This window comes from Hypomesus nipponensis, chromosome 2 (assembly GCF_054491055.1).
Source record: "Hypomesus nipponensis isolate SF chromosome 2, ASM5449105v1, whole genome shotgun sequence".
Classification (NCBI taxonomy): Eukaryota; Metazoa; Chordata; class Actinopteri; order Osmeriformes; family Osmeridae; genus Hypomesus; species Hypomesus nipponensis.
In genome coordinates, this window is record NC_140362.1 from 4,421,222 (window position 1) to 4,443,661 (window position 22,440).

Genomic DNA, 22,440 nt, shown 5'->3' on the forward strand with positions numbered 1-22,440 from the left:
ACCTCACCCCTGGACCTCACCCCTGGACCTCACCCCTGCCCTTACCCCTGGACCTCACCCCTGCCCTTACCCCTGGACCTCACCCCTGCCCTTACCCCTGGACCTCACCAGGGGTGGCTGAGCGGAGACACAGGAAAGGACATGGGACCCCTCATTCAGACAGACCTAGTGGTTCCAACACTACATCTCTCCCTTGCGAGCTTGAGCCTGCACAACTGCACACCGTGTGACGCTCCGCACGAAATGCCTCGAGTCATGCCAAACCTGATCGTGTCCACCTTCAGTCTTCTCCGACCCCTGACCCCTGGCAAAACAACTTCCTTTTTCTGTAATACAGGGGAGAAATAAGCCAGTCCCGCACCTTGGTCCGAAAGCTTTTCTTTACAGGGCACGATTGATTTCCATTTAAATGAAAAGAGAGAGAGAGCGAGAGAGAGAGAGAACCAGAGCGGGCGTGCTCAGCATGAATGAAACATGGGGCATCGTGGGTATTTCCCCAATCATCCTCTACACTTGATTTGATACTCTAGATTTCTGCGCCGCCCCTGCCCACCCCCCCCCCCTCACACACACCCCACCCCACACCCCTCCGCCCTAACCCCCCAACACCCCTCCCATGGCCCAGCGCATTCAGCATTAAACTACCTCTCACCCAGTCATCTGAGAGCTATTTACAATCTGCGAGGTTGCGGACGTCGGCGCGAAAGCCTTTCAAACGCAAAGGGGAAGGGGAACGAAAAAACAACATCATCATTCACGGCGGTCGATTAATTCACCGCCTCACAAGAGGGTGTTTCAGACAGCTTTTTCTGGCCGTTTCTTTTCTCTCCTCCTCCACGGTTCGGCAGGGACGGAATCAGCTTTATCTTCCTGCTGCATTGCCTGTTGTCACTCCTAATGGGCCCGGGACAGGAGATGTCAGAGTCGTGAATAGGGAGACTGAGGTGAGACCTGGGCTGGCTTACTGTGGATTAGGCCTTTTGCTTCCCTCTGTCAAACAAGCCAGTTCCTCTCACACAGGCTTGTTCCAATTGCACTAAATCAAAAACAGATTTTTTTTGGGGGGGGGTACAGAGGTAAGAAACTCATTGGAGTAAAAGCCCATTACTCGCAAGATGTTAAATACAGAGTATTTCTTGGTCTAAATTACGCCTTTCATCAAAACAGGTTTTTCTACTGGCTACATTCAATGCTTCAATGTGGATTCCTCAAATAGAATCCAATTAGGTGTTTGGAATTGTTCCAAATGTCCTGAGATGGATGCATGCATTACATTTGGGATATCTGGGCCAAGGATATAGAAATACAACAGGATACACACTAACATGATTTAGGCACAGCCATTTAGACACAGCCATTCTGCGATGGCAGAGGAAGGAAGGGCGGGGTGGGGGTGTGGGTGTGGTGCTATAAGGGCTGGGTGGGTCTGAGAGGGGGCCATGATGTGTCCACTTCCTGGGTCAAAGGGCAGTGTGTGATAGAGCTCAGTGCATTGGTCCTCTCCTCCAGGCGTCCTGTGGGCCGTCTTGGGTTAGACCGCCCCTTTCTGGCCTTGTTCCGCAGGCACAGAGTAGATCCTGGAGAGACAGAGAGGAGAAGGGATGAGAGGAGAGGAGAAGGGATGAGAGGAGAAGGGACGAGGCGAGACGAGGCAGGCACACACAGAGTGCATACGAAGACGCGGCGGCAGATTCCAAGGTGTTGCCTCTCAACGTTGACATTTGGACGTTTCAATTTACAGCACGTGTTTCGTCAAAACAGATGTCAACAAACAAACAAACACACGGCGCATTTCCACCATTCAGATACACCTGCGTGAACATTTCTGGCTTAAGAGCTTTGTCACCTCGTTCTGGGAACAAGGCTCCGGGGGACGTGTCGGCGGAGCGCGGCAGGGCCCTGGCAGCTACATGGTGACGGCATCCCCTTCAAACACACTCCGTCCCCAGGTGGGGCTTCTAAACCTGGTGAGCCTCTGTTGATGCAACAAGCCGGGGGTTGCTGTGCGATTAAGCCGCTTTTCAGCGGAGCGATCAGTCAGCACCAAACACAGCCAGGGATGACTGCAGCCCCAGGAGCTAGCCAGTAATCCTGCACAGGAATTTAACCCCTCGCAGACCAGCCTGTCTGTGAATCTGTCGGTCTGTCTGTGAGTCTTTCTGTCTTTCTGTCTGGATCTGTTTTGTCTGTCTGTCTGTCTATCCGTGTCTGTCAGTCAGTCAGTCTGTTATCCTCCCTATTTGCATTGCTAGCAGAGCTGTGAAGCTCTGGGAACTCATTAACCTCTCAACACTGCCTCACACACAGCACCAATTCACTGTCACGGGGGAAAGTGATTACTCTGCACAACGCCAGCCCACAGCGATCAACACAAGGAAGAGCCACTGAGAGAAAGAAGGAGAGAGAGAGAGAGAGAGAGAGAGAGAGAGAGAGAGAGAGAAAAGCAAAAGCGGGCTGAGCCAAAGCACCTGTGTCGGAGCCCTGCAGGCCCCAGAGAGACGGGCAACCTGGCTCTCTGCTCGACTGGTTCAGGCTGTTCTGATCGCTGATGGACTGATTGGGAGTGTCGCCACGCGGCGTTCAGAGCCACACAGCCAAGGCTCTCCTGACCCGGTTCACGTGGAGAGCTGCAGGCCGCGACAGGTTGGGTCCTGCACCGTGGGGTCACGCGAGTTCACACCCTCTTACTCATCTCTGTCTCTCTCCGTCTCTCTCCCTCCCCTTTCGAACCTCTCTCCATTTCTCCCTCTCTCTCTCTCTTTCTCCATTTACCTCTCTCTCTCTCCCTCCCCCCCCCACCCCTCTCTGTCATTGTTGCTGGAAGTGATTGAGCAGGGTGGGGCGAGGGGTGTAGGTGAGGTTTGAGGCCCCCGGGCCGTCACAGTAATGGCAGAGCAGGCCTGGGCAGGCTCCACTGGCTGGATGCTCCTAGTTGGGTTGTGTCAACCGAGCGTTTGTGTGATTTTATGCTTTGGCATGTTGCCGTGAAGTGGAACACATTTCAGAGAGGCAGAGAGGGAACTGTTACCCACCCGACTGGTTCTGTCACACTCTGTCCCTGAGTCACCTGGCATGAAGCTGAACATGCAGTACCTCGAGGAGGGAACGGAGACTGGAGATCCAGGCCCAGGCTCAGGCCCAGGCCCAGGCCCAGGCTCAGGCTCAGGCCCAGGCCCAGGCCCAGGCCCAGGCCCAGGCCCAGGCCCAGGCCCAGGCCCAGGCCCAGGCCCAAACTCAGACCCAGACCCAAACCCAAACTCAAACCCAGGCCCAATCCCAGACGCCGAGGCTCTGGAGGATACCCTGCCTCACATCATCCTGGAGAACCCAGTCAACAAACCCAGCGGCCGAGTCTCCACCAGGCACGTACCCGACACCCTCCTCAAGATACCCACGGAGGACCGAGGGTATCGTATACCACCGCCAGCTCCAGAAACCCACATTAGCAGGTGTGAGACAATGAGGTTGATTGTGTGAGAGAGCAGAGCTACGTGGCCTCACCCTTGTTGTCGGTTGTGCATGCGGCGTCTCACCAACACGACAGCTGCGTCGAGGTAGAAAAAAAAAAGAAGAAAATGTCAGGAGTTTCACAAAAGGAAGGAAAAGGTCATGGTTTCACAAGCAACGCGTTTAGATTTGCTTAAGCATTAGCAGGGTTTTCATGACAAATGGGAGTTGTAGGATAGTATTCAGGGTCAAGCACCTGGATCAAGGGATTAACCACAGCTCTCCCACCAACTCTGGGATTTCAGCTGGCACTCTGTCAAAGTTTACTACGCCTAAGCCTACTCAAGCCACCCCATAATAGCAAGACAGCAATATGTTTACTCTGTGACAGAAATGGAACTGAGACCAATAGCTTGTCAGAATGTCTTTATATTCTTAATTTGTACTTTCGTAAGAATGCAACCTAAAGGTTAATTCTTAAAACTTGAACTTGTCTATTTCTCTTCATACACGTGACTACAGCATATGTTATTCACTGCGATTATAGCTGGTATAGGCACATCATGGAGCCAATCAGAGCCATAGAAACAGCTGTGAATGAGCACGCCACAGTAATTGTTGTCCTATCGATGCCCAGGTTTCTTACCCACGATGGCGGCGATGGACAGCGCCACGACACTTACAGCCACCACGATCACGATGGTGACGAATTCATCTGCAACAAAGAAAACGTTGTCGCGTCAGCCGTCGTTGAGATTCTCTCACGTGGCTGCATGGCTTTAGTACAAACAGCGTGTCTCCTGTGCAAACAGCGAGGTGGGGATCGCCGCCGAACACGTCTCCGTTCGTGATTGGCCGTGAGCTTACTTTGAGCTCCGTCTCCTGCAGTAGACTTGTTTGTGTCCGCCGTGTCAGCATCCATCCTCAATACAGGCATCCCTGCAACGGTGGGGGGGGGGGTGTTAAATGATTGTCAGTGCGTCTGCATGTGTACGCTTAATTCCCCCACAACAATGGCCGCGACACAGACATCGTCCCGCGTCCCGCAACACGACCAAACAAAAGACCTAATCACACAGTGGTCGGCCGACTTCACACAAAGGCTGTTATCTCAACACGGCCGGGCTGGAGCGCAGGGCGCGTCCGCCGCTCGGCTCCGCGATCAATCTGATTGGCTTGATGAGAACCTCCGGACGGATCGTTAATCGTTCAACCTTCACTCTCAGGTTGGGGGCGGGTGGGGGGGGGGACAAAAGGGGGGGAGGTAGTGGGAGGTGGGAGGCGGTGGGTGGGTGGGTGGAGGTGGAGGTAGAGGGAAGCAGCTGGGGGGCCCGGGGCTAACTGGGAGCTAGCTGGGGGTTCTTCTTCAGCTGTCTTGCCTGTCCTAAACAGCTCAGTAATTCTATCAAGGGCCCATCATGGGCAGAATGAAGAGTGACAGGGAGAGGCGTCAGGAGAGATGAGAATGCCAATGTTGATTAGCCGGCTGGCGGGGCCGTATAGAGGTGGTTCAGAAGGCAACCTCCTCCTCCTCCCTGGACTGGGCCACAACCTAGTCTCTGGGGCCCGCAATCACACAGCATCCCACATGCACAGATCAGTTCAAAGTAGCCAACTTACTGGTGTCTGCTATGAGATCCTCGTCATCAATTTCTGTGGGACAAAAGGCGAGAGAGAGAGAGAGAGAGAGAGAGGGAGAGAGGGAGAGAGGGGGAGAGAGACAGAGAGAGAGAGACAGAGAGAGAGAGAACAATGTTTTCTTATTGAGTCTAATGGGGTTAAATGGTCATTATAAGACACACACAGACACGTTACAGAACCTGGTTCACTAACAAGATGCATCACATACCGCCGTTGCCAGATCCAACTTGGAACTCTGTAGCTGTTGGAGAGGACAGGGAGAAGACCTGCGTTAGCTCTCAACCATCACACATCACTACAAACTGGAGCTAGGATGACGTCAACATCCCATAAAAGAACGACTGTTGTGACACTAAAGGCCCATCACAGCACCAACTGCATGCTCAAGCTTTTAAGCTCACTCCTTCCCCTCTGAAACGATCATCACATGGACTATTCTGGGGTTCTCGAACGCTGTACTTCCATGTCAAAATGGTGTTAAGGATCAACTCAATGGCATATTTTCACTCAGGCACGTTTGTTTTGAGTCTGTTTAAGACACATGCATAGGTATGTAGAAAGAGGCCATAACAGATAAGGTGTCTGACTTGATGTTTATCACCTGATGGAAACAGGCGAAAGGTGAAAACGTACCTATAGCAGCTCGCAGTACCAGGCACAGGAACAGGAATCGCATCATCTTCTCAAATGCTGGAGGGAGATGAGACAGAGTGTTCTAAAAGACTTGCTAATGACACTCGCTCGTATGTGAAAATGACGTCTCGGCAATAGATGGTGTGGAAGATACACTAAAAAACACACCTTCGTCATATTGTCTGCATGTCACATTTCCAGTATAGGTTACATAAAAACAGGCTCAACGGAAAACTACAGTGATTGCACAACAGAAACCTCATTTCCCACAGTGCTCAGCAGAAACCTGCGACCTCTCTGGGTGTTTGGTCACAGTCAGCTGGCATCGGGGCCTATTCAACGTTTTCCCCTGCCCCTCCTCCATGCTGTGTACCAGGTGGAGCGACCAAGCTGAGTCACAAATCAGCTCTTATTCCACATTAGAAAGAAAAGTGATTTACATCCACTGCATAGGCCACACTCTATTTAAACACTGCAACACAATGTGGAAATACGACGCGACGTGACGCAAATATGACAGCGTCCGCCGGCACACGTTTAGGATATATATATCGACAGGTACGTTGATTGTTTTCTGCTCAACCGTGTGCCTTCTTAATGCGAAAGCCAAGTCTCTCCTCCTGGCCTGGAGCCAGGGACAGAGTCCTTCCTGGTCGGCGTCTCCAAGCCACACAGACGTAAACTCAGCTGTTCCCAGGCAGCGAAACAAAGCTCCCCAAGTGCAGCTGGCCGGGCCTAGTACAATCAGGGATATATTTAAACAGCAGTGCTCGGGAAACCACCTCTTGCCCACTGGAGGTCGATGCCTAGGTGGTCGGACCTGGCAGCGGACCTGTGACCTCGGCTCACCCGAGGCACGCTGGGAGAATTCTCGTAAACAAGGCGGAGGAATCTGCTGCGACTCCTCCAGATTTTCCATGCATCCATTGTATCCAAGTGCTGTTTCTTCGGATGACAACTCTGGTGTAATATGTGTGCATAACTTGCATTGTTAGGACAGACTGGCTTCTGAGAATTGACCTCCGGCCTAATAATATGTTAAGAAGTTCCTACGGCTCGCCATACTTGGTAAGAGGAGAGCAGGATGGAAAGAAAGGGGGTTCCTGGAATGGGGTGGCTGGAGAGAAATTCCTCCATCCAAGTTGGTTCGATGCTTGAGAACGGCCTTGGGTCGGAGCATCTATGATTTTGCCTCGGCTCTCGAAGTCTCCACAAGGCTGTGCTCAACAGGGGCCGCAGTGGGAGCCGGAGACTGGGGATCGAACCCCACTGGCTGCCTCGCAAAATGACCCAGCAGTGTGTCATGGAGGGAGAAATATGGGGTTTTAGGGTGCTAATCAAATAACGGACGACTGTCTGGAGAAAGTGCATTGCGGGCCTCTCTGGCCTTCCTGGCTGGATAGTAAATCTCCAAACACAAACAACCTACCTAAGCAGCCACAAATTAAAATAAAAAAACCTCTGGATCCAATTTGGTCTCCAGAGTCACTGTGGGATGAAATAATAACCGGATCCAATTTGAAAATATTTATCAACGCAGTCCACAGCCTCTGAATCGAAATACTTTGTAAAGCTTGGGCTCTTCTTCAATTTTCAATATTTTTTGTATATTTGAATGGCAAATCTGCTCCTTTTTTCCAGGTTTGTTTCTTACCAGACCAAATTTGCGCCTCATAATAAACGCTGGTTTCCTAATAAAAACAGAGCCAGATACTCTCCTGGAGCCAGTGCAGCAAACATAATTGACTATCATAAATCTAAAAATCATAAATCAAGGGTGCAATGCTACAAGGAAGCCCCACAACTACTGCATAGTAAACTCACATTTTCTTAGATTAGCTCCTGTGTGTGTGTCTGTGTGTGTGTTTTTTTCCAGTGATAGGATTAACCTCTAGCAGCATGCCCCTCTGACTAAACCTGGCCCCATTTGGAGAACATCAAGATCTTGTTTACAGGGCTTAATTTCAAAAGATGAACAGTGCTATCAACGACCAAACAGACGCACGCAAACACTGTTGAGGTACAGACACTGACACGAGTGATGTACAAAAAGGATGTTGCTTTCACGTACACTCAGACAAGATAATACCCTGGCTTTAACACAAATGCAAGCACACACACACACACACACCTGACATTGACGTAAGAGATAACAATCGCAGACGTGGATATATAGAGGAAGGGAAATAGGAGGAAAGCACAAGAGGGTGAATGCTATGTGAGAGAGCTTGTGAGAGGGCGAGCGAACAAGAGGAAAATACCGAGTGCACAAAAGATTACATTTCAATATCATCAAGTTGTGTGGAAAAGACAGAACAAATAGATGAACAAAGAAAGAGAGGAGAAAAGACAGAAGGACGAAAGTTTGCCAGAGAGGATGAAAGACAGCTCACACATCATCTGCTATTCACTTCCAATGTGGTACTTTCCTGTGGTTCAGTGAAGGGAGAAAATATTCTCATTGAAATGTTTACTCAAGTCTGTCATATCTACAGGAACTGTTTATCTAGCTGAATCAGATGCAAATATCCAAAATAACACTTCCGGGACTAGGCAGCAGAGAGAAACATCTAGAACTATCCTTACATGTAGAATGTCACAAACCATGTCAGCTCTGTTCTTCCTGCAAATTACAAGTTCATTACTAAAACAAGACAATACAAAGCGTCAGTTCCCTTTTCGGTTTTATAAAAAAACGCCAACGTTTCATGATAGACAAAAACGTCAGTCTGTCTGGGGTTCCTTTTGCCCACCTAGAGCATCAGACACTGAAGGATTTCAGCATTCAACCTCCATCCTGGCTGGCACCCGCTCCCTTTCAGCTACCCAGCTTCTCACCCACAGATCTTAAATCCCTCTCAGAAAATGTATTTGATTCAAACAAATGTTCAAAAGCCTAATACAAAGTTCCTCTGAGTTTCATTCATTTGATGTCTATGCGGGCCTGTTCCTCTCTTTGGGGGAAGCGCGCATCGGTATAGCAGAACTAAAGCTCTCTCCACAACTTGAGTGTTTGATCTGAGAAAATATTCAGGTCAGGCTGACACACTTTAGAATGCATGCATGACGAGCACGTGTTCACACACAGAGACCTACCGAAAACGAATAAGTCAGGACGTGAAAGAATATAACATCACAAGTGAATTCTAACTTAAGAGTTCTGACTACACCGTCTATTCTCAACACCTGTGCAGCACTGAAGGCAACATCCACTGACCGTAAAATATCTTCCTTATGGGTTCAGTTTGCTCATTTGAATGGCAAATTTAAGTTACGGTTTTGACTTGAAACAATGCTGAAAAGATACTGTGGTGCAGGTTGTCAGCAGCAGCAATGTTAACAGTGATTCTAAGTACACATTGCTTACCATAGGCCTACCTAAAACAGAATTATCTTAATATTCTTATTTTAATATAGATTCACCAACACCAACACAAGATGATCCTTGCTTCTTGCTCATTCTGCAAAGTGCATGTAGTCGCCTAGTGATAGTCTCAGTTCAAGTAAAGTGTTATAGAATAATTCGATGGTAAAGCTTCTGTCCAATAGAATAATCTGTATTAAAGCCTTACACTTGCTACTCCAATAAGAATAGATTAAACATACGGGTTTAATGATTACAATTACAAACAGATGGCATGGTTTTTTTGGGGGGGGTTTTTGTCTACTACCCACCTAAAATACCACCTAATGTATTTAGAGACTCACCGAGGAGACGAGAGAGCAGGTTGCTTGTCACAGTATCTGAAGGACAGGACACCGAAATGTAAACGCGTCGCTTACAGAAAACACTGCGTGCATAGCCGGAACCAACTGATAGGTTTTTGTTTTACTTGAAAAGTGTTTGAAGAAGTAGGGGATTCACTAGCAACTAGTAGCAAGTTTGAAAACATCAGATAATGACAGTTACGTCATGCAGTCTTGCTACATTCTACTGCCTCACGTCTAGTCAGCTCAAAAAATATTTCTGCTCTCATTTGTCCTGTCTTGTGACATTGAAGAAAATAGGATTTAAAAAGAAGTAACAAAACGTATTGAGCTAACTGTAGGTGAATGTTGCTGTAAGTTATCCTGCAAATAAACCTGCGTGGGTTAAGTGATTCTGACAAGGTCTCATAGTATCCAGGTGCGAATTTTACGGGAGCTCGGTTAAATATCAGAAAATTACTTGCTCTCAGTAACTTTTTTGGAACAATACTTTTTCTGTGGTAACAACGTTTGCAGTCCTCAAAGTAGTCCAATTCGACCGTGTTCTTAAAATTAAGTAGAATTGAATGCATAAGAACAGTTTATTTCCTAGTAGTAACGCAGTAGTTACAATAGCTGCTATAGGTAGAGCTTTTGACTATATCAGTATGCTAGCCTTAACCACATGAAACAACTTTTTGCTGTAGTCTACTTATTTTGACTCCTTTCTTAGATACAGAGGACGTCACTGAGCACAACACTCAATCCCTATGACCACACAGAGTCTAAAGGTGTTTAACAGGCAAGTCTTTGTCAACATCATAAAGTGCTGTGCTATGGCAGGCTTTGCATTGTAGCAGACGTAATGCATTCACATTGAACCGAATCAAGAAAGCATTATGACTCATTTAGGGTTAAATCAGATTTGAAAAGGTGTGTTTGAACCATCACTTGGGTTGCACTCCTCAAAGCAAGAACCTTGAAAGATTGTATAGTTACCCCTCCCTCTCCCTTAAGCTTCTCAAGTCCCAACAGTGACAGTCCAGTTGGCCTACCCTTAGTTATTTGTATACGTTTGAGTTATTATGACTCAGGAAGGGCTGCAACTCTACTCATAGGAGAACCTAAAATGTTGACCTGGATTATGTCATGCCAACAGATTCCAAATAGTGTCACTCTGTCCGAGTGGTTGGTCTCATAATAATGTTTTTGACAAGGTCCTCTGTTGTTGGAATGGTGCTTGACAAACAATGTTGAGTGGCAGGTTAGCTACAAACACGTCAGTGCACGGTTTACCAACTCACCTGCAGACATTCTGACAGCAATGAATGCTGAGATGTTAGTTTGCAACGAACTGTCAAAAGATGCACCTACCTATTTTATATTTAAAGAGGATTTCATTGCTGGGTTATTTGAATTGGTGAACCACAGCTGTAAGCGCTCATTTGGAATCCCCCACGTACAAAATGTGTCATCGCAACCACATAATTCACAGAAAGAAAAAAAAGTTACTATTTTGTAGTTGTAAACGAATTCAAGAATAAAAAGAAATGCATATCTCACCCTTTGTTTCGCACGTGTAGCTGTACAAGGTTGGCCGTAGACTACTTGTGTTGTTGTCCTCTCCTTGTGATCCTTGACAATGTTTCCAAACGTGTGTATGTGCGCACTAACAAAGGTGTGTACACCAGCCAGCAGTCATACTACAGTATAAGCTGTGCCTGTGAATTCCCTATTGGCTGTTGAGCTAGTTGTAACTTGACACCAGCACTGATAGTCTTATCTCTATCACCGTCTAACTCGCACTCACCGTTCGAGGGCGACAAGTTTTGCTTACAGCAGGGGAATTGTTGAAAGGGACACATGTCCTGCAGGATCTTTAAAAAAAAATCAGAAAGCGTACAAATGCATGAACTTTCTTCACACTTCACCCACAATTTCCTGCATGATCTTAATTTAAAATGCACATGTTTTCTTTATAAGGCATATCCTGGGCCAATCCTCCGGAGAGAAGGTATCTCATCATGTTTCCTCAGCATAACAATCACAGACCAGATGTCCAGCGTGGAATTCCCATCATAGCCTCAGCTTCCTGGATGACTGTTATTGTGCAGGTTCGCTCCAGGCAGTGCCCCCCTCCTCTTTGCCACATTTTGTCACATTCTCACTTGCAGATTGAGCTCCAATGCAATGCCCACGTCATGTTTGATGTTTCAAAATGGATGGTCATGTCGCTAACAGGCTCCAAGGGTGACAAAATGCTAATCTCGTGGAATCAAATGGAATGCGTAGGACCAATCAGAGTACAGAGGTTATTAACCTGCTGCACAGCAGCCTGGGGCATGTGCAGGTGCTTGGCAGCAGCCTCCAGCAGTACCCCACCATCTCCCCTCCACTAGCCAGGCTGAGGCCAAAACCCAATAATCTGTTTTACCCCTTACCCCTACCCTTTACCTCTACCCCTTAGTTTACCCCTAGCCCTTGTTCCTCGAAACTGAGGGGTAAGGGCTAGGGGTGAAAACATACCCCTATGAAATGAGACACCGCTGGGGTACAGTTACGTATAAATATGTCTGGAATGGAGTCCATTCGAGGCTAGTCAGAGAACTGCGGGACCGTTGTGCAAATCAGCAATCTAACGTTAGCGTGGCAAATTAGCGATTTTTAACAAATTTTCTATTAAGAACTTGGTTGCAAATATATATGTAAAGGCCTGTGTACAGCACAAAACAATATTGTCGTAATTTTCAAATCAATGATTTAAGCCAAAAATATTACATTTATGGGACTCTCACTGGGGGATCTGGCCGCCATTGTTGCCAGTTGCGTGGTATTCACATACCTCTTGGTTTCAATTAGCTCCAGAAAACTCTTGGTTTTAAGGGGTATGTACCCCTCCCCCTTGTCCCTACCCCTCGATCAAAACGAGTATTGGGACAGCCCTAACTCTCACGTGAACGCGCAAAACTAAGGGGTAGGGTTAAGGGGTAAGACAGAGAATTGGGATTGGGCCTGAGTCATCGGACCCTCAGCTGCTGAGATGCCTGGTGTTCGCTCCCTCCTATGGCCCGATTCAGGGTCCAGAGAGACTGTGTTGGTCCTCACCTCTTTCTCCATCCAGGAGGCCTGTGACCTCAGCCAGGATGTGTGTTCATGGGGGGCGGGCACTCGACCACCTCACCACCCCCGTGTCTACCCTAACCAGTGAGGAAGAAAGTGTTTTGTCCGTCTCTTCACACACAGAGTGAATAAGTTCAGTTGAGTTCTGGATTTTATCAATCTTATTTTATCAATATTATCAATCTGTAGATTGGGAGAGAAAACCAGACCTCTGACAATAAATGACAACACAACACCAGGCTTAGGTCTCAATCATCTCTCTCTCCCCTCTGAAGGACGGAAGACCATCTTTTATAGGGCACAAGAATGTAAACATAGATAGTGACAGTCAGGCAGTAATGACGTTACAAGTCTGACATAGACACAATCTACTCTTATTAAGAGCAAGCTTACATGAGAACATACTAACTAGTATCCAATGACTAGTTCTATGGATTAGTGAATACTGTAAACACACAGGAAATACCAATTTCTTCCACACCAGAAACCTGTCAGCCAGGTAATGATCATCAGCTTCTGCATATTGCCAGTGATGGTTTGGAGAGGAGTGAGTTTGACCATAAGTGTGACCTCAGTGGCGATGGTTGTATCTCACCTCATACAGTAAGTGTGGCTGCTTGTCTTTAGGATCATGCTCTGTGGTGGGATTATGCAGCACTTGTTGCAAAGTGATACTAAAATGAATCATCACTCTGCACTAAGCCCATGGGTGCAGGTGTCTAACATGTTTGCACAACTGCCCCACAACCTGATGTGCCATGTCCCAGTCCTTTCTGGTCTTTGATTAATGTCTCAACTGGGAATTGACGTCACTCACTTGTCTGGTGAGTCAGACTAATCTCCAAATCCAAAGGCTTTTTTTGTTGTCTCAGGGTGTCAGTTGGATGGTTCGTGTTTAGCGAACAGTTGGAACACCCACTCCCAAACGCACACACAGACACACTCAAACTCTGATTCATTGTTTCGTTGAAGCTAGGGGAGAGTCAACGGCTGCTCTGAACGGTGTAACTGCTCCGCCCATGACACCCGCAGCTGGAAGGGTTCTCCTGCCCCGAGGGGACAAGCTGTCCCAGCCAACGGCTCTCCAAAATGCCGAGCTGGGGAAAGCACTGCCGGTTCTTCTGGGTCGACTGATACACCCAGCAAATCTTGACTTTGTTTAACCAGCTGCACCTTAATCCACGTAGTCAAACGCTCTTGATTAAGGTTGGTCTGGAAGAAGCCTGACAAATTCAAAATCGACGGGAGTGAGGAGTCCTTTGCCAACAAAATGACTCATTTATGTATCAGTGCAATGTGTCATCTGACATGAAAAATGACTGTTTCGTGGTCATTTCTTGCATAAAGCACTGTATCTTTGTCCATAATCCAAGCCTAGCCCAGGGGTGCAGGCACGATTGCTCTCGTCAGTCAACCAAATACAGTGCCCACGTCCATCAACGGCTCCAAATGAATTCACTTGTCATCTTCACTTGATCACATTTCTCCGTATGCATCCATTTCAGGGAAAAAAAGACAACAACAGCGCCTGGTTCTCTGTAGTGTCTCTGTTCAGTGTTTGGCTGCTGTGCGACTGGGGGTAGAGGCAGCATTTGTAATTTATCAAACCAACAGACTGTAATGATCACAAGAATAATGGGTAATCTAATGTGGCTCGTGCATTTTGAGCCGTTCAATTAGAGGCACTGTCAAGCGTGTGCAGTCCTCACATCTGGGCGTTGTTCTCGAAAACTCTGAAGACAACTCTGCTGAAATGTTGATTTGTTGACGAAACGTCAGAGAAGGGAGTGTAAAGCGCGTATCATCGACACACCGTTTGTCTCCGCGTATGACAGCCCTACACATTCAGAACAAAGAGGCCCACAGCCAGACCCTGCCTGGATAGCGGGAGATCCCCCCCCACTACCACAGACTGTAACTGCCAGGGGTTTCAATCTTACTGCGCCGACACTCTGGAACTGAGACACCTCTGAGGAATTCTGGGTCAAAGTTCAGAACAGCTGAGCTGTGGACCAGGTGTGAAGTCGTCCTCATGGGCATGTCCAAGAACCATGTCACCGTCCAGGGAGTCGACAAGGGCTGCGTCCTCAAGTTCTCAATTTGCCGTTAGTTTACACAGGGAGGTTGCAATGTTGGGGAGACTACAGTGTTGTAGTGATTCTCCATCGAATTGTTTGATTGTCTCTCATAATGAGAGAAGCTTTCCTATTGGTGGTAAGTGGCTCGTTCAGGTGCTGGAAATGAAGTTCAAGTCTTTTATTTGTCAGGTACACAGGACAACACAAGGTCAGACTGGGCACTGAAATTCTTTAGACAAGAAAACCCAAGCACCTGGCATAACATAACACATAAGTACACAGAACATCATTTACATCTATGCTGAGCTTAAATAAGTGAAACTTCCTAAATATACAGACAGCAATAAATAATTCACGGTGGCCAGGTTCCGCTCAGTAGTGTCCTTTCTCATTTCTATTGACAGGCTCAAGCACAAACCAGAGAATAGCCTGTACTAATAACAAGTCACCCCAAGACAAATGTTTTACTGACAGGCTCAAACATGAACCAAGGAATGGCCATCCATTTTCTCTTTGCTGCAGCAAGCAATCTCAAGGCAGATGTTCTAGTCTTGCCCTTTGAAGTTATGTGTCACTTATTATGAGCTTGCCAATCAAAATTGCAAGATTGGAACCATTATTGGATTAAAATAATAATAAGCTTGACATTTTACATCCAGTATATTACTAAAATGCTTCTATTTTATAATTGAGCCTGAAATATCTTGTGGGACATTGTCCCTCTGTAGAGGTATTGTCAGAGGAGGTTTTGTATTTTGTGTCCAATCTGGCGTGGTGAGGATCCTCCACAGGCTACAGGTCACAGAGGCGGATGCTATCCTCCAGGTACTGTGTGCCTGGCTTCCCCATGCCCTGGACACAGTCCTCAGCAACCACACATCCGTCTGCAGCCCGAGTGGCCAAAAATAACAGCAGATGCAGACAACGACCTCCTCTCTCCGCAGGGGACCACCGTGAACGCCACTGCCCGTGGCTGGAGCCAGACGTCTCCCCCCAGGCTCCCTGACCAGGAGGGCTCCTGTCTGGGCCTCGCTACACCAACCAGCTGGGGCAGGACTTGAAGACCAGCCAGGGGGTCACAGCACATGCCTGCTTGTGGCCCCCGGGAGAAACCGATCCACGATTGCCTCTCTGTGTTCAAAACCACCATCTACAAATGACATTGAATTCATTCAGCAGATGCCTGTATCCAAAGCCACATAGAAGTGGTGCATGTGGTAAGTACAGCAGACAGTCCGGGGACCAGAAGTGCACAGTTCTAACAGTATTTCAGTGGTCAGAGTAGAGGAACAATCTGGATTTTCTTTCTACCAGACACGGTGCAACAATAACATCGTCCCAACTGGGTCCCAGTCTACGCTACCATCTGCGACGCTGTCTGGTGTGCCAGTCAGGGCAGCCAGAGGGTGGAGCTCTGCTTCTGCAGGCCCACACAGACAGGGGCAGATCTCATTTGGGGTGGCAATGGGGTGGCAGAAGGAAGTTGTTGGGTGGCCTCCTGGAGGCGAATCAAACCCAAAGTAGGGGGGGTACAGTACTCCCTATGGTAAATGATTAGGCTAGAACATTGTAGTTTAAATCAAACAGTAACATTAATATTATTTATTGAAATGTTCTGTAATGTACAAATAGTATTTTTCCATGGGAAGATTGAGGTTCATGTTGTTTAATTGTAACTTGTTTCACGACATGCTTTTGTGGTTCTTCCTTTTGGGACTGTTTTTTCACAATGTATGCTATCGTGTTTTGACTACCCGCAATGTTTGGGGCTATCTCGTTGTTATGATCAGAGACCTCTGCACTTTTGTAAAGCTCTCTCTTGGAAGTCGCTTTGGATAAAAGCTTCTGCAAAATGCATTAAAAAAAAATATACTACAAATAATTGGGGCGGCAGTATTTTTTATTGGGGTGGCAGCTGCCACCCGTTGCCACCCCTTAGATCCGCCACTGCACACAGACCCATGCCAAGCAGCTCGGGTCACCCCGTAGGGGTCTTGAAGGAATAAGCTCCACCTGCCGTCAGCAACCAGGCCTGCGTGGTTCACCAGGAAATACGGGAGCGCTTTATAATGCCCACAGAGACAGGTGAATGCCAACAATTTTCTCTGTAATTAGATGTTTTTACTTTGACTCGTTTCCTTTCAGGTGTTACACGGTGATGTCGGGGACTTTGCCTCCGACACGCGCCTGCAAACCCCTCCACCACAGGTTTGCTTGACAACAACACTGGATTAGTCCTCGATCCTACTCGTTTATACATGTATAACAAGCCAACAGATGTTTGCATCAAACGTAACATGCAGCGTAAATGCGTAAACGGTTGACATGCTACTTAGCGCTAACATGTTAGACAGTGAACATGCCCCCTTACCCCCTTCCCTTCCCTTCCCCTCCCACACACACACACACACAGGTTTTTCTGGTCTGATGAAGCCTGTGCCAGCTCTGTGTTTGTGAGCCGCACACCCGCCAGGCCCTGGGTCACACTGCCTCCTGTGGCCCCGACTTGTACTGCAGCACCAAGACCTGGGATGAGGACTCGAGCAGCATGCCTGTACAAAGGCCGTCTCGATCGTTCTAATCAGCACCCAGTAGAGTGAATTGCTGGTCCAGCTTACAAGTATGTGTGTGCAGAACCCTGGGCTGATTCCCATAGAGTTTCATGTGGCGACAGACAATGGGCCTGGGCCCTGTTTGGCATGTTCTGGTCATGGACAATGCACTGTTAAAGATGAACAGCAAGACCGTAGAGAGTAATGACGAATGACATGGGCTGACATGATGTTGTGCCATTTTGTTTGGTGTGATTAACTGTAACCTTCGATTATTATCTGACTTTTTCAGCCAGAGAATAAAATGCTGTGTTTGGAAACATGACTGATTTTAAAGAAGTCCATGCCCTTTGAAATTGAAAAAGCAGTACACACACTGAATTGTAATCCCGCATGCTTGTTGTCGATGTGGGAGTGTTGAGTGCGGTGTTGGCTCCCCCTGCAGGAGTGTTGAGGAAGGGCAGGACTCACCAGCCAAGCGCCTCAGTACGGGTCCATTCTGCCAGCCGACCTTCTCGTATACTCACAGAACCTCGGCTTCATTCTCAGGCACTCCACAAGCACAACACTCGTCCTCCGTCTCTGTGGAAAACCCCCCACCTGTGGCCAGTTGGGGACCTGGAGCCCTGACCCTGCTGCAGACGGCCTCGCGGCGGCCGATTCTCGGAAGCCCCTCAGCCCAGAGCAGTCTGGCAGTGAAGGACCGTCGGAGACTCGCGGCGTGAGGGGGGCTGACTCTGGGGCACAGCTCCTCCCAGCAACCGGGCTTCTATTCTGGCCCAGAGGGCCCCGAGGGAGGATCCTAGAGGTTAATGGGCCATTCTCAGCCTGTCATGGTCAAGTGGAAACAGCAGCCATGTTCAGGATCTGTGTCAGTGACCTGTGTCATCAGGGAGCGCTCCGGTCCGCCCTCGGCGACTCCCTGGTGGAGTGCACTGCTGTCTGCCGGAGAGAGAGGATTGCTGTTCATGCCCGGAGGATCCTGGGCTTCTGCCTCGAGTCTGAATGTGCTTCCAGCGCTTTGTTATACGAGCGAAAACAAATTGACTTTCCCCTGGAATTGTAGCTGCGACGTTTGCGGGTTCGGCATCATTGCGTGCTAAATGAAATATGGATGGCTTGATGAAGCCCACGATTGCCACATTATTAACTTTTCATTGTGTTTGGCTGGTTGATATTAATCACATATCGAGGACATTCTACTGAGATTAGGGCCTGCTTGCATTCGAATTCATATCCTGGTCTCCAGATGCCGTTTTTTACAGTCAAGTCATTAGTTTTTTCTCCTTTGCAGGCTACTGCTTTGATAGCATGTGAAAGATTTAGGATGAATACGGCAGTCCTCGTGGGTGAACAGTGGTTGTTATTCAGGTCTCTTCCTCTGGGTTGCTGTTGAGCCACTAGATGGTAGTAATGCATCATTGACCAACCCTAACTCTGTGAGCCAAGTACAGCTGTCTCCCACCAGCAGAGTGTGAGGGCTGAGCATGTTTTGTTTTTCTCTATATTCCTCCACAGAATAGGCTCGTCCATCTGGCTGCACTCCAAGCTGTCTGGACAGCTTCCAGATCTGAGCAGAGCTGACCCTCAGCCCCTTGGGATGACTGACTCTGTGACCCTGATCTGGGGCTCAATAGCGCCCTCTGTGTCCAGCCCAAGGACTGCAGCTGCTGCTACAAGGGACGGTGTCCGAGTATGGGCTAGGTTCACCCAGGGGCGTTGTTAGACCCTTTTTACTGAGGCACGTGCCCCTGTATAACTCTGCTGTGCCCCAGTGAAATCTGACGTTTGAGTTTTAACAATTTACTTTAGTGGTCAATGCATACATTTAGATTGATACTAAATGCCGTTTAACCGAAAACACAAACCGATGCATGCAGAATTCCGTGTCACCGCGCTCTTCTGAGCTTGCCAAACAGCCGCTGCAGCGCGCACACAGAAGTCCAGGTGTCAGACTCAGCACACAAGTCAGAATTGAAAAGACTAAGAAAACATTACAAAACTAAAGAACAATCTAAATGATAGGCCTACCGATGATCTTATTTTGACTAAAACGTAAAAACAATATTACATGAAGCTCATCAAAACAGGATGTGCGCACAAATGAATGCAAACAAAATGTGCTCGCTGGCATTAACTATTGATGTCCCTGCTGCCAAAGCTGACATCAAACTTGCGTTCCTGAACTGTTGTATAGTGGGTTAAGCAAGGGGAGTTCCTATAGCCTTATAGTGCATTGTGCGCAACAAGCTTGAAATAATAAAAGGGATATGAATAGGGGCCTGTGTCCCAGTATAGTTGTATGTGTAACAACGCCCCTGGGTCCACCTGCAAGCAGTCAGAGCACAGCTAGGAATCCCACAAATGTACATGCAGGAGCGTGTGTCGTGTGGATGGGTGCAGCAGGGATGCTGCGCTCAGCTCGAGAAGGCCCACTGCACCATGCACGGAGGAGGCCAGGCTAGGAGGAGGGCAGGCCAGGAGGAGGGCAGGCCAGGGGACACAAGGCCAGGCTAGGAGGAGGGCAGGCCAGGAGGAGGGCAGGCCAGGAGGAGGGCAGGCCAGGAGGAAGGCAGGCCAGGAGGAGGGCAGGCCAGGGGACACAAGGCCAGGGGACACAAGGCCAGGCTAGGAGGAGGGCAGGCCAGGGGACACAAGGCCAGGCTAGGAGGAGGGCAGGCCAGGGGACACAAGGCCAGGCTAGGAGAAGGGCAGGCCAGGAGGAGGGCAGGCCAGGAGGAGGGCAGGCCAGGAGGAAGGCAGGCCAGGAGGAGGGCAGGCCAGGGGACACAAGGCCAGGGGACACAAGGCCAGGCTAGGAGGAGGGCAGGCCAGGGGACACAAGGCCAGGCTAGGAGGAGGGCAGGCCAGGAGGAGGGCAGGCCAGGAGGAGGGCAGGCCAGGAGGAGGGCAGGCCAGGGGACACAAGGCCAGGCTAGGAGGAGGGCAGGCCAGGAGGAGGGCAGGCCAGGAGGAGGGCAGGCTAGGAGGAGGGCAGGCCAGGAGGAGGGCAGGCCAGGAGGAGGGCAGGCCAGGGGACACAAGGCCAGTCTAGGATGAGGGCAGGCTAGGAGGAGGGCAGGCCAGGAGGAGGGTAGGCCAGGAGGAGGGCAGGCCAGGGGACACAAGGCCAGGCCAGGAGGAGGGCAGGCCAGGGGACACAAGGCCAGTCTAGGAGGAGGGCAGGCCAGGAGGAGGGCAGGCCAGGGGACACAAGGCCAGGCTAGGAGGAGGGCAGGCCAGGGGACACAAGGCCAGGCTAGGAGGAGGGCAGGCCAGGGGACACAAGGCCAGGCTAGGATGAGGGTAGGCCAGGGGACACAAGGCCAGGCTGGGTCGAGGCCAGGCCACAAGACATGACGCCAGGCCAGGGAGAGAGAGGCCGGGTGCTGTATGACGCGCAGCTGTCCTACGGGGATGTGTGTCACATGCAGGGGTCACAGTTAATCCCTGAATGAATGATGTTGACTGTGGTAAATTCTCTGTTTAAAGAACACATTTGAGATGTGGCAATGTTGGATATGGATCAATATGCACAAGGAGACAAATGTGTTACCTCACCAGAACCCAAACTGTAACCGAATGATTCAAGTGGTTGCTGGGAAATGTTGATTTAATGAATTCGGCATTTTCTTTTCAATATTAGCCTTTCATTTATGGCATTCAAGCATTAATATTGACTAGCCAGTGTCACTTGACACTTTGTTTTCACAAGGTGTTTTAACACCATTTTATTGACCCAAGTAGTGTTTTCTGTCCACTCATCAATCATCTCAGGCTGGATGTCAACTCCTGTAACTGACTGTGCCCAGACGTTTGGGTTAGGATGCGTGAAGGGGAATGCTAGTGTTCACTGTTGGATACTGAATTACTGCTTCACAGCTCAGTTATCCATATCTGCCATTGAAAACGCCTCTAAACGACATTTAATCAAAGCATGAAGAATGCTCATTGGAAATCATTACCCTTATCCCTCATTGCTTCTCTATAAATAAGAAATCAGATGTTTCAAAACTCCTGCAAACTAGCATATTGGCATTGTTTTCCTGTGGCACAAAATTGACCTCAAAATGATTACCTCTTCTGGGGCATAAACAAGGAAAGAAAACAAAATGTTCTGTGATTGGTTATACATATGGTCCATAGACATAAACACAAACCAGTATAAAATCAAATCAAATGTATTTGTATAGCCCTTTTTACACGCAAGCATGTCACAGAGGGCTTCACATACGCCCACAGAACTGCCCCTCAACCAACCTAAACCCTCAAGGAAGACAAGGAAAAACTCCCAGAAAAACTGGAAGAAACCTTGGGAGGAGCAATTCAGAGAGGGATCCCCCTCCTCCAGAGACGGTTGGTGAGAGAGAGGAGCAGAACACAGGCTAAACATAGTCATACAGTGTCAATGGGTTTTGAAACACCAAAATCGATTGTTCAACTTTATAGATGTAGGACAGGACCGGGAGACTCGCTGTTGGCCATCCTGGAGACAGGTCCAGCGTTGGCAGACCGATGACCAGGCAGGTGCTGACAGCTCAAACCCCCCACACCACAAGGGATGTGTGTGTGTGGGGGGGGGGGGACAGAGAGCAGGGATTAGAGAATGCCAGGAGCAGTTAACAGTTACATTCATAATAGAATGAGATCCCCACCGGTCAAGTGTGGACTAGTGCAGCAATTTAGCAGAGCTAAAAGGGGTATTTGATGCAGCCCCACACACCAAGACAGCGACAGCCCCCCTCGGTTGGAACATGTAATCTGTTCCAGAGGAAAGAACTCTAAAATAAATTTTACTTATACGAATAAGGATGAAAACAACCAGTCCCCCGTTGTCTCCAACTAGTAACAGGAACTATAACAGTAACAATATACAGCAACGGAAACTATAACAGTAACAATATACAGTAACAGGTTTACTTTATTTGTAACATCAAGATGTAACATCTAGATGGGGCAATGTGAACATATAAGCTATAATTACAATTTAAAAGTTACATGTGATACACACATAGGCAAACACACACCTCAGATTTACATAGAATGTAAATACGCACATGATTACCTTTGACAATCGTAGAATTGTCTAAACAAGAACGTTTTTAACCTCATTTTAAATGTCGAAACAGTATCAGCCTCCTTAATTGAAACAGGTAATTTGTTCCAGAGAAGAGGTGCTCTATATAGTATGTTGGAACCTTCTAAACTTGAGTCAGTCTTACTGACACTAAATGGTCACAGTCTTTTGACAAAATACAGACTCCAACAGACTTACGAATGAC

General features: G+C 48.4%; 1 protein-coding gene across 2 annotated transcripts; it reads right to left on the reverse strand.

Annotated features, from left to right (window-relative positions):
• Positions 1–612: 612 nt before the first annotated feature.
• Positions 613–11,071, reverse strand: LOC146300468 (uncharacterized). Of its 2 annotated transcripts, none has more exons than XM_084669220.1 (8): positions 10,972–11,071; positions 5,722–5,778; positions 5,297–5,329; positions 5,068–5,100; positions 4,315–4,386; positions 4,094–4,162; positions 3,502–3,544; positions 613–1,577 (listed from the first exon to the last, which is right to left on the reverse strand). In XM_084669220.1, the coding sequence occupies exons 2-8, from the start codon at positions 5,765–5,767 to the stop codon at positions 1,532–1,534; spliced, it is 342 nt and encodes a 113-aa protein (XP_084525346.1). In that variant the 5' UTR covers positions 5,768–5,778; positions 10,972–11,071; the 3' UTR covers positions 613–1,531. The 2 variants fall into 2 exon arrangements, with proteins under 2 accessions (XP_084525346.1, XP_084525347.1); XM_084669221.1 differs by lacking the exon at positions 10,972–11,071 and adding an exon at positions 9,430–9,542.
• Positions 11,072–22,440: the final 11,369 nt, after the last annotated feature.